This window comes from Lygodium microphyllum, chromosome 11, assembly GCF_053477565.2.
Source record: "Lygodium microphyllum isolate KBCC chromosome 11, Lygodium_microphyllum_v1.1.10, whole genome shotgun sequence".
In the NCBI taxonomy this organism is placed as follows: Eukaryota; Viridiplantae; Streptophyta; class Polypodiopsida; order Schizaeales; family Lygodiaceae; genus Lygodium; species Lygodium microphyllum.
This window is the reverse complement of record NC_141145.1, coordinates 43,043,413-43,056,356: the sequence shown is the minus strand read 5'-3', so window position 1 is coordinate 43,056,356 and position 12,944 is coordinate 43,043,413. Positions and strand designations below refer to the sequence as shown.

At 40.7% G+C, this 12,944-nt stretch overlaps 1 protein-coding gene across 1 annotated transcript; it reads left to right on the top strand.

The window, feature by feature from the left end:
• Nucleotides 1-2,120: 2,120 nt before the first annotated feature.
• LOC148028753 (uncharacterized) lies at nt 2,121-7,953 on the top strand. The gene is made up of 4 exons (XM_087687536.1): nt 2,121-2,445; nt 4,637-4,721; nt 4,824-4,905; nt 7,445-7,953. Exons 1-4 carry the CDS (start codon nt 2,394-2,396, stop codon nt 7,562-7,564), a joined length of 339 nt encoding a protein of 112 aa, XP_087543662.1. The 5' UTR covers nt 2,121-2,393; the 3' UTR covers nt 7,565-7,953.
• The last annotated feature ends 4,991 nt before the right edge of the window (nt 7,954-12,944 follow it).

The window sequence follows — 12,944 nt, the reverse complement described above, 5'->3', positions numbered from 1 at the left end:
ACACTTAATTACATACTGTGATCCCATAGGTTTGGAGACTCGGTATGTAGAGAGGCATGGTCTCACTTCTCTCATCGATAGATTCTATACGTTGTGTGCCACTCAAGTAAGTCATGTCTCTTTCTTATTTTCAATTTCTAGTTTTCGGGTGATGTATTATGTAATGGAGATTATTCCTTGGTTGTTTTATATTGTAGAGTCGGTTGAACACTCCATTGCGTCAAGACGAGCTCACAGAGGGTGAGGAGTTGTAGCAGTCGCTCGGATTCATAGAGCACACATCCCTTCCTTTTTTGGCCCTATAGTCCATGACGGCTCTTTCCATGTAGGGTTTCTTTTATATATTTCTCATCCTTTGTTTGGACTGGTATTTTGTGATCTTTATTGATACATTTGTCCATTTTGGATGCTTCTCCCTATCAATCCATGTAGTTTTATGAGATGTCAGTGTTGATATTCTACTTATTTAGAAATTGAACCAACAAACCCTTTCCTTCCAGCATCTCACGATGTATGTGCGTCGACAACAACTATATGCTCAACTCGTGAATGATTTATGGAACATTGTTTAGCACATGTGGCAGGAACAGTAGCAGGACTGCATAGCGTGCCACCCAAAAAACCATTTATGCAACTGCCGCCTATTAGCATTGCAAATAAACTTTGCATGTATTGTTATATACGTTGCAACTTGCGATGCGAATAGCGACAAATTTGTAGATATGTGCATACCAATAGTTTGAGCAAGACAACATGGGAGCAATTTTAGGATGAATAATTTTGTCACCTTAAACGTCGGTATATGGCTCATATCTTGTAGTACTGCCAAGCTACACATAAAATTTTAGGGACTAAAATCCTTGGAATTTGGTTTTGAGTTCTGTACGAGATTTGTAGATCGGAAGCAGGGCTACAACTATGCATAAGAAACCTTGGCAATCGGAGTTATGAATCAAAAGATATGGATAGTTTTCGGTAGAGTGGTCATATTGTGGCAGGGAGAGATTGAATAATCAGAAGGATGTGAAGTACTGCATGTGACTTATGCTTTGACACAGTTGGATAGTGCTGACTTAGGGATACTTGGAGCAGAGAAAAGGTTATACGAAGTATTTAAGAGGAGAGGTACAAAAGAGTATGTAGTTTGGAGGGCTTGAGAAAAGAAATACAAGATGACAAACAAGGTAGATGAAGAATTAGATGCAAAGGAGGATGAAGACCTTAAAGTAGAAGATGAAGATTTTGAATCAACAATAGAGCTTGGTGGAGATGATGATCAATGGATAGTGTTGCTACCGTAAGGATGTGCAGGTTCAAAGGGGGTTGGATGTTGTGGCATTGCATATCCACTCATGAAAAGCCGAGAATGATATGCTTTCACACATGATTTTAATGGATGCAGGAACACACGATACCTAAGTGTTTCACGACACAAGTGATTGTCATAATTCATGGGAAAAGGATTTATGAGTTTAATGGATGCAGAAACACACAATAGCTAAGTGTTTCGGGACACAAGTGATTGTCGTAATTCATGGGAAAAGGATTTATGAGTTTAGGAACCTTAGAATGATTACCAAGATTGTGACAAACCTTTTCGGATGAGCAAGTCATCATCATGCAGGAAGGCATGGAGCTGAAGTTCGAAGTTGGGAGGTGGTTTCCCCGCGTCGCATGAGAGAGAGAGAGAGAGAGAGAGAGGTGCGTGCAGGGGAGTCTCCAGTCAAGATAAGCGGCGTGGAAGGCAATCCGAAGAAGGTTCGGGTCAGAGTCACGCTTGACGTTGCCAGGAACCTTCCGCCAGCAGTGCATGGAGGGCGGTTGCCGTATTGCAAGGTGGCACCCCCTCCACCACAAACGTCGTCATCCGTCGCTTTTTTCAAACATGATCTGGGGCCTCAGTCGACACACCGGCCGCTTCTCTCTTATTACAATCAAACCACCCATCAAAGCAAGCTACTTCCACTACGCTTGTCAGCTTTCAACGAAGAGCGACCGAGGCTGCCAGCTCCTTCCGAGTTGTTTCGGACGGCAGCGAAACGTGTGAGGCACACCCTCTCCGGAGTCATATAAGTACCAGCTTGCACCGCGGCATTCCGAGTGAGCTTCAATTATGTCCATCCATTCGACGCTGTGTGTCTGTCCCGCTCTATTATACTAATGCGTCTTTAAAAGTTGCTTCTGATCGTTCTACATAATTGCATATCATCCATCACACACTATGATGAGTCGTGTAGCTACAAAAGACGTGCATTCTAGCGCGAAGCTGCCTGAACGTCGCCCAGTCCACAACGCTCTCATTCGCTTGCCAAACGAGCTTCTCCTGACATACATAGATTTCGTAGCGCCCAACGCCTTTCGATCTTGCCCGCTCTCTTTTTCTTGGACGCGAAATGATGTCACCGTCTGACGACATTAAATGTCTAAGAGAGAGCATGTGCCATGGTAAGACAAAAGCCCAGTCTCTCGCTTGATTCCGAACACCAAAGGTTAATTGAACAAAAAGCTTGCAAATCCATTGGGACACTTAACAACATGGCTTGTTTTTATATATAGTGCATTTCCCATTTACCATGAACTTCCATCTCATCGGTTGCAAATCCCTTGGGACACTTAAACAACATTGCTTGTTTTTAAATATTATAGTGCCATTCCCATCTACCGTGAACTTCCACAACTGATCGATTGCTAAACTCCCCTTTGGTTTTAGGCTAATTGATGAAACCCACAAGCTAATTTGCCACGAGCTTCACACTACACTTTCACTTCTTGGCACACTACACTTTCACATCCACGACAAATTGTCTCTATGGAGCCCTTATAATTAAGTTGAGACTAGACTTTCACATCCACGAACAACAAAGCAATAAGTCCCCTTCTCTCACTTGGAAAAAGATCTTGAAATTATTCTCAATCCATCGTGCTTAGATTGTTTTCGATCTTTGTAATAATTCAAACGCCCTGAAGCAAGATAGTGTGGAGGAGGAGGACCTTAGCGATAAAAGCTTTAACCAAGTAGCACGTCCCCAATGATGTGAGATATTAAAGTTTCTTACAAAAAATGGACAAAGGAATCTTTTGCATTTCCATGGCAACAATATTTCGCGGGCGAAAACCATCACTTCTAACATGGTTGCCACACTAAGCTTCCAGCAACATCAATAACCATGGTCCTTGGGTGCCAACCACTCTCATGGTCCAGCAAAATTAGTAAGCATGGTCCCTAGTTTCCTTGGAACACTTTCTTTACTTTTATGTAACTAGTTGAGAGGTTCACTATATGTATATCCTCTACATCACGTGCGTTTAGGGCCTAGTTATAAATACCCATATCTGTGAATTTTCCTTAAGTACAACACAACCCTTTTCTATTCAAATTATAAATAACCCTATTATATGGCACCCTTATGTATGAGAGAGAGAGAGAGAGAGGTGTGAGGCACCGGAGAGCATAGAGAGAGACCGTATTTAGAACCCTAAAAGTGTCTGAACTGAGTATATGAGAAAGGTTAAATAGAGGGGACCAAGGTACTATTTCATCCACAGTTAGGAACCCTCATTTGAGTGAGGGTGTTGCCCTATATATAGTGTGTCTATATGTAACACCCTGGTCCTCTCTTTATAATCCTATCTCATGTGCTCATTTGGCATACTTTTGGGACTCTACATCTGGTCTCTCTCATTTCTCTCTGGTGCCTCGAGTCTCTCTCTTTTGCTCTCTCTCGCTTTGGTCTCTTGTCTTCCTCATGAAGTTCAACATTCCAATGGTAATAACAGTGGGCGCCTTAGCTAGTTGTTGTTAGGGTAAATTATTGAATATTTCACTCTTGAAGCATTAGGAAGGAAATTTTGGGCTTGATTCACAATGTCTAGACGAAAAAGGAATATAGGGTCATATAGCTTGCCATGTGCTCATGTAAGGATGGTTTCAATGATCTAGACAAGGAAGGAATACAAGGTCATCTAGCTTGCCATCCACTCATCCAATGCCATAGTGTCTAAGTGAGGAAAAAGTTGACTCCTCCCCCCCCCCCCCCCCATTGAAAATGTAGACAATGCATATGAAGCTAGCAAGAAGATTTGAACCATGAAGCCAATTTTTCGTGTACAATGTAATTCTAACTTGCCAACGACAAAAGAGCATGCAGGAGGTTTTGCCATAGAAGAACAAATGTTTGTAAAGCATGTGGAAGTGACCAGCCCACTCACTTCCTCTCCGGGAGAGGCTATCTACCCGGACCGTTGTGAATTGCCCTTAACATCCTTGGGCGCTCAAAATGTTAACTTGAGGAGGCCCATAATGGCCATATGAGTATGGCCTAACTCGTTGTGAATCTGTCGAAATTGTAATACACGGTTACGTCTGGAATTTAGAAACACGGTTTCTTGCCCTCCTAAACGCCAACAATCGCTAAACACTCACACACAGTGGCACACACACACACACTCTCTCTCTCTCTCTCTCTCTCACTCTCACTCTCTCTCTCTCTCTCTCTCTCTCACTCAGATCACTAGCATAGTCTCTCGCTCACACACACACTCGCACGCACACACACACACACACACACACTCTCTCTCTCTCTCTCTCTCTCTCTCTCTCTCACAGACTCATACACACACACACACACCCCCACAGATATCATGAAGCGCGGCGCTATCAGGAATCGTGTCGTTTCCCAGTGCATCCCAGACGCCATCGCGTGCCTCAAAGAGCTACTGAGGTAACGTCTGGATGTTTCGTAATTCTGAATGCACGAACAGGTCTTTCAGAGACCAGAATCATCCATCCATCCAGCATTACATTCAATTTCAACCAATTGCAGACGCATACGCGCCAGAGTCCAGACATGGCGGTTAGGCCGTCATCCGGTTATGATCGACCTTCTTGATGATCAAAACCTGAAGGTACATATTTAATATTTCCCATGTTTACTTGTTATCAAGTAATCACTGATAGTGGTATGCAAGTAATAATAAGCGATCCAAAGTGGACACCTTGATGTTAATGATTGTGATGTACTTTTGGATTGCTTATTGATTGCATCTATACTATTAGTTAAGGAAAGGTACCCGCCCCCCCCCCCCCCCCCCCCCGGCGCGGAGCGCCTAGTAACCCTTTAGTGGTAACAATAGGCCATAAGAATTGTTGTTGGCAAACGAACCCTTGTTTCCCCCATAGTGGTCAATATCATGAGCTTCTCCTGGGAAAGCACTTGATACATAACTAGGTGTGGTTGGAGGTAGGGTAGTGCTGCCCCAACCACTTACCACACAGAACTAGGTATGGGTCCCTCTCTCACATAAGTTCATGATACTATCATAGTTTAAAATGTGTGAGTCATGGTGGGAATTTATTTAAAACTTCTTGTGCATGCACATACAAAATCGGCATACTATTGATGTTGAGAATACTTTCATACCTCCCTTGCGTTTACGTGTTCTAAGTAATAATATGTATACTTTACCCTTTGAAAGAGAAGCTAAATGGATTACATAATGTTCTAGGTATTAGTGGGGTAGAGATTAAGCTATAAAACTAGGCCCTCAAGTCATCAATCATCTATTCAACTCACCTAGATATCAAACTTCAGAAGGGAATACATCTATCATTAACATCAAGTTGTCCACCAGACAATTCTTGTGGCCTATGGTTGTTGGAAAACTCCCACAACGTATTTCTAACCTATCCAAAGAAAGGGTTTAAACGTTATGGCCTCATGGAAGTAAGATCCATGTCTTGGCCAATAATAAACCTTGAAGACTTTATATGCTATTTTTTGTCCCTATCATTATAATGTGTTGGAGACAAACATCGTCCTTCTCCATGGTTCTATAAATACACATCTCCCTCCATCCATTCATAGATATATGTACAAACATACATATAAAAGGCAAACCAAAACTCACACAAAATTTTTAGGTTCTTCTGTTTTGCTATTAATTTTTGTATTAGTGTTAGTCACCTCTATTCCAAAGACATGGATCTACTTATCCCAATGGATAAATGAATGCACAATTAAGTAATGCATTAAGTCAACATTGGGCATGTAAGTTGAAAACCAATAATCCTTCCTTAGAGTACCATTATTTTGATACGTGAAACCCATTGCTACTGTAAAGGGTCTTCATAGCTAAAAAGTCAACAAATTTAGGAAATGGTATCATGCACACCCACTAAAAAAACATTGCATTAATCCTAGGGTAAAGGGGCCAATAGAGTTTCATATAATGTCCCCCTATTATATCATCCTTTTCCAAGTGAGTTTGATCAACGATTTTAGTGGTCAAACTATCTACATCATATGGCAATCAAATAAAATATTGGGATATTTTGAAATTGTTTCAAATAGACCTTGAAGTGGGGGACATTACTGGTCTTTTTATTTTAAAATATGTGAAACTTTTCTAATGATAAGCCATTTTTATTTTTATGTGAACCTCTATAATGGTTTGTAACTTCTTTGGTGTACCAAGGTATACCCTATGGCATGTAGTTGGGTGGGTGAGATTGTTTTTTACTATTTGATGTATCTATACAAAAGGAAAGTATTTTAAGTTACTATTTGTCATACTAGAGGTATCATTGGGTGAGTTTTGATGCTACACTAAAGGCATAGTAAAGACAAAAGCTTAATGATACTAGGCCATATGAAACTTATATACTTAGCATGCCTTTATATACAATTCCCTCACTAGACATGTAAACTTCTTCCTAAGGCATATTTCATTATGTCAATGCTAAGTGGATGTGTCAATTTCATTATTGATATTTCTAAATTAAGATGAAAGGTCTTTTTTGTATATCATAGAGCATTGATTGTATCTTGGACATGGATGCTTGCATAAGGACATACTTGCATAAGGATATACCATGTGGTTCCTTTTTATCAATTGTACAATATCATACACCATGTGTTGTATCTTGAACGTGGATGCTTGCATAAGGATATACCTCTTACGTGGTTCCTTTTCATCAATTGTACAATAGCTTGAACATAAATGCTTGCATAAGAAAATACTTCTTAAGTATTCATTTTCAATGGATCATCGATTATTAACTACTCAAAACCCTTTCTTCTCAAAATGGTGTGGATATGTTTACTTCATACAAGGACTGGATGTTGGATTCTTGCGCATAGATTGGGGAGGCCCACGGTTGTGATTATTGAGGGACTATCATACATAGTGATTATGAAACACTCTCACATAGCTTAAGATAAGGAAAAATAGATGCATAATAAGCATGTGTTAAAATTGCACAAATAGTATTTAGTTATAGGCTACTGAAATATATAGTAGATAATATACCAAACATGCACCTTGAAGTATAATAAGTCTTGCAATACATTTTAACTTATTACCTAATCAAATGTTCAATTACCTTACATTATTCAAAGAATTCTCCAAATGATAAATAATGCCTATTATTGTAATGGTTTTGCAGGTAATAAAAATTGGAGATGATGGAGAAGTTCTAAACATTTTCTCCATCAAAATGTGTGAGGCATTCCAAGAGAAAAATATTAATAATACAAAATTGAAGCTTGACGGGATCAACACATAGAAGAGCTAAATACCACCTTTGTTTTATTGATGTTCTTGAAACCCCTATATATGATGTGAGATTTGAGCAATTACGGTGATAAAGACATCTTCAACATATGGGATTTCTTATTTTCAAATGAAATTTCTCTTATAGATGGTTATTTTCTATAAGTATAAATGAATTATAAACCCCTTTTGTTGAGTTCATATGTTATTGTACCTATTTTTATGTTACACTCCCCCACAAAACCCCCTCCCCACCTATCCACTTGCCCCATGTGCACATAGTAAATGAAGTGTACATTTAACACATAATGTTAACCAAAAGCCTCAATTCACTTATCTTGGAAGTGCATATATTGAAAATTTCTTTAAGCAATCTCATTCAATTGAAGTTACAGCGTTTTATTGTACTGGTATGAAGGCCATTTATTGAAATATGTATTGTTATTTTGTAATAAATCTTTGTTTTCGAATGCAAGGCTATCCTTACCATATCTGAACTAGGCTAGTTTTTAGTAGAGTGCATCTTTTCTTGTTGGTGAAAGAAAATAAGAACAAAGGAATGTGGAATATTTGTTAATGTTTGAATTTATCTTATGTTAGAGGATTTGATTATCATATTAATGATAACCTTAAAGGAGGTGTTTGGATTAAAAATCCAACATAAAGATGTGTTAATAGTTCAACATTGTTTGTAAAGAACATTTTGTAGTAGCAAACATGGTGATATTGTAGTATTCCTTTGAGGGAGTGAGGGAGTGAGTGTGTGAGAGTGAGGGATCTTGGAGAAGAAGTTCCCCATCTTCTCTCTTCATCTTCTCTTCTTCTCTTCTCTTCTCTTCTCTTGCGCGGTTATGGAGGATAGTGCTTGACGGAGGGGGCTTGAGGTTGCTTGAGCTTGCCACAAGGATCGTGGAGCTACTCGAGTGCAAGAGAGAGAAGGGAACTCGATCGAGCATCAAGGTAAGCTCACTATACCTGTAAGGTAGGCATTGCTCGTCGGCTATGTGAGAGGTAGCCATGGCCGCTCAGCTTGAAACACTTGATCAATAAGCGGTCCGTAGGTCTCGGGGTAAGGCTCTGTAGCTCTCCTCTAGTGCTTAATGTTGGGACTTTGGACACCCCCTTATTGATTCAAGACGTTCAACTAGTACATCGATGACTATCTCTCACAGAGTCTCTTGCACATGAATCAACATCCAATTATAACGAATGTGAAAGGCATATCTCCATGCTCTCACACACCCCACAATCCAAGGTGCACTCCTTAGGATGTCAAACCCTCTACAACCTTTATCATACAAGAGGAGAGCATAGATAAGGCATCAAAGAGTACACAAGAAGAGATGGAGGCTTCATTGCTAGTCCCTCACCACTCACACTCACACTCTCTTTCCCTCAATCTCAACCTCTCTCCCTCACTCTCTTTCCCACAAGATAAAAGCAAGAATGTAAGAGCCAAAAGCTAGCACACACAAGAATAGCTTATTCCATTCGTATTCATCTTTTTCATATAAGTTTTTAAGGTTTAAATTTTCCCATCCCCCTTGGGCATTCCTACCCTCTTTTTGGCCAAGTGACTAGTCACAGTTCAAAAACTTATAGCTCATACAAATCAATAATACCCTATTTTGGAGAGTCAAAATATCCTTCTTTCATCCCAAAGTTTTCAATCCCTCGACCTACTACAATAGTAGCTCAAGAAACCTCAAAATTTTTCTTAATATCCCTTTAATTGGGGTGTTAACCCAAGTCAAGATGGCAGAGCAAGATGCCAGAAAAAGGAAGGAAAAAGCGGGAAAAAGATGGAAAAAGAGCAAAGACATGCAGGCGCCATCTAAAGCTAAGCTGGGGCAAAAAGCACAATTTTAAATGAAAGGCGCCTCAAAAAGCTCTAAAAACTCTTGAAAAGAGCACCAGGCTCCCTTCTGTGCCAATTATAAAATATTAGATGGGTGTAGGCTAGAGGCATAAGGCTAGAAGAGGGAAATAGAGAAACAACCTTGCCACAATGGTCGGTCATGTAAAAAAGAGATGGGTGCCCATGGGAATTTAGGGTTTTGTATATAAAATCCAAAAAGTGAATGAGAGCTCATTCTTTGGTGTGTGGCTAACAAGAGTTCTCTTCTTCTTCTCTTCTTCTCTTCTCCTTGCTTGTGTGTGCTCTTGAGAGAGGGAGTGTGAGAGTGTGAGGGAGTGAGTGTGTGGGAGTGAGGGATCAAGAGGGTGAAGCTCTTTGCCATCTCCTCTTCTCTTCTTCTCTTGTCTTCTCTTCTCTTTTCGCGCACATGCGGCTATGGTGGATGGAGCTTGGAGATGGAGGAGGCTTGAGGATGCTTGAGCTAGTATCTAGGATCGTGGAGCTACCGGCGTGTGCGAGAGAGAAGGCAACTCATTTCGGCATCAAGGTAAGATCACTACACTCGTAGGATCGAAGGCGCGTCAGATAGGTGAGAGATAGCCATTAGAGCTCACTTCAAACACTTGAAAAAATAAGCAGTCCATGTGACTTGGTGGTTGAGTGAAAGCTCCAACAATTTTGTTCCATTGCCAAGACCAATGGATTCAAGCTTGAGTACTTGTGCACCTCATATCGAGCATCGAAGTAAGGGATCCATCCTTGAACCGGAGCTTGGGATAGGTAGGAAGTTGGGTTTTTTTATCTTTGAAGCAAGTAAGTATTTTGGGTTATTTTGTTTGTTTGATGATCAGAAAACATGGAGAAATCATTTCAGTTTTTTGCTTTTGATTCTTGTTGCAATTAGTGTAGGTTAGGACTAGGAAATCGAATTGGGAAAGGGTAGGGTTTACTGTTGCAAAACAAGGCAAAACAGGGCACAAATCATGCAAAAAATGGCAAAAAAGATTGCTTGTGATACTTAATGCCGGCAAGTGAGTTATTGAGAGCGTCCAAACCTTACCCGAGAAGGGGTTTAAGAGCCAAGAGGCCAAGGGAGAGCTCATTTGCAACCCTTGCAATGAGAGAGAGAGAGAGAAAGAGAGAGAGAGAGAGAGAGAGAGCCCGTAGAGAATCAATTCGATCTTATCGCCGGAGACTATCGATCGCTTCAGGTATATCAATCACTTCCCCTTGCATCCTAGTTGTGATTTGGAAGGTTGTGAGCAAAATGATTAGCTAAATCGTCAGTGTTGATTAAAATTGCCTCGGTACTGCCACATCGCGCGTAACTTAGCCTATCTGAGCGGTCAGCTTTTGGGCTGAGTCCCAGAATCGGCCCTTGATTTCGGCCGATCTGTAGGCTGATGCATATCATAAAGTAGCTTATACAACCAAGATACCTCACATGCAGCCATTGCTGTGCCCCTGTACTCAGCCTCTGTGCTGCTCGACAAGGCAACTGTAGGCTGTTTCTTGCTGCTCCAAGTGACTGCAGCGCTCCCAAAAGAGAACACATATCCACTTGTAGATCGTCTATCAGAAATACTACCAGCCCAATCAACATCAGTGTATCCATGTAACTGTATCTGAACCCCAGTCTCATAAAATAGTCCATACTGCAATGTGGACTTCACATACCTGAGTATGCATCTAGCTGCATCTAAATGCGGTTTCCTTGGAGCCTGCATAAATTGACTTACTAATCCAATAGTATAGCTCAAATCTGGCCTGGTAATAGTCATATAAATCAAACTTCCTACTATGCGTCTGTACATAGTAGGGTCTTCCAGAAGTTCACCTGCATTTGCGCTCAGCTTCACATTCTGCTCCAAAGGAACTGAAATAGGCTTACAGCCTGTCATCCCATATTTGGACAGCATGTCCAATCCATACTGCCTCTGCAAGAGCCGTATCCCACTTGGTGATCTAATCACCTCAATGCCCACGAAATAACGCAGCTCTCCTAAATCCTTCATCTCAAACTTCTGCTTCAATAGCATTTTCACATGAAGGATATCTTTGTCACTATCACCTGTCATAATCAAATCATCAACATAAATGACAAGTAGCATAATACCTTTCTTTGTTTTTCTCACATAAAGTGAGAAATCTGCCTTGGAAATCTGAAAGCCAATAGTGACAAGATACTGTCCTATCTTGTCATACCATGCTATAGGTGCTTGCTTCAAGCCATACAAGGCTTTCTTCAACCTACAAACAAACTCAGGATGAACAGCATGCACATAACCTGGTGGCTCCTCCATATATACCTCTTCTTGCAAATCACCATGCAAGAAGGCATTCTTTACATCCATCTGATGTAAAGACCATTCCTTTGATGCAGCCATAGCAATGATCGCTCTTACGGTTACCATCCTTGCAACTGGATTGAATGTTTCTTCATAATCAATGCCATATGTTTGTGCATACCCCTTGACTACTAATCTTGCTTTGTATCTGTTCACAGAACCATCTACATTGTGTTTCACCTTATAAACCCACTTACAACCAATTGCATTCTTACCTTTAGGCAAAGGTACCAATTCCCATGTAACATTTGCTTCCAAGGCATCCATTTCTTCATCCACGGCTTTCTCCCATTTTTCTTTTCCCATGGCTTGCTCAAAAGAAATGCGTTCTGGTTCCTGTATCACTTTGACCATATAGGCATAGTGAATGGTTGTAAATCCATCATATTTCAGCCTATCCACATGATATCTAGCTCTGGTAGACCTGCGCAAAGTAGGTTCACTCCCAGATGCTCTCAAAACATCCTTGGTCTTCCTTACTTCAGGTGTGACAATAGAAGGAATACCCAACTCATCATCAATGCTCTGTTCTGAGCCACTGGATTCACCATCCACATAAGAGTGACCTGCATTCACATCAAACATGGACTGATCTACCTTCTCTTTTCCTTTTCGTGAAACCTGCATACCACTATCTGCATTGTTTTGAGGAGATTCTCCTGATCTCAATCTGCCTGTCCATGGCGAAGAATGTAAACCACTGCTAGAGGACACTCCAGGTCCACTAATATTTTGTGACTGCTATTGTGAATTCTGTGTAGCATTACCATTTTGTGCATCTACATCATCAATCACATTTACTGGTTTATACCAACTACTCATCTCATAAAAAACAACATCTCTACTCACTGTAAACTTACGAGTAGAAGGGTTATAGCATCTATACCCTTTCTGCTGCAAAGAGTAGCCAATAAAGATGCACTTCTCATCTTTTGGATCCAACTTGGATCTCAACTCATCTAGCACATGAACATAGGCAATGCAACCAAAAATCTTCAAATGAGAAATATCTGGTTTCCTACCAGTATACCTCTCCTCTGGAGTCATCCCATGTATTGCTGCAGTGGGAGTCCTGTTCATTATGTAGACTGCTGTAGCAACTGCTTCAAACCAATAAAAATCTGGCAAGTCTTTTTCGTTGAGCATGGCACGAGATACCTTCCAATATGCCTATTTTTCCTTTCTGC

Excerpts from the sequence above, each read along its gene's own strand:
- LOC148028753 (XM_087687536.1), top strand. The coding sequence starts at position 2,394 with ATGATGTCACCGTCTGACGACATTAAATGTCTAAGAGAGAGCATGTGC. Across the intron at positions 4,722-4,823 it reads TGCCTCAAAGAGCTACTGAG|ACGCATACGCGCCAGAGTCC; the intron begins GTAACGTCTGGA and ends AACCAATTGCAG. Across the intron at positions 4,906-7,444 it reads TTGATGATCAAAACCTGAAG|GTAATAAAAATTGGAGATGA; the intron begins GTACATATTTAA and ends ATGGTTTTGCAG.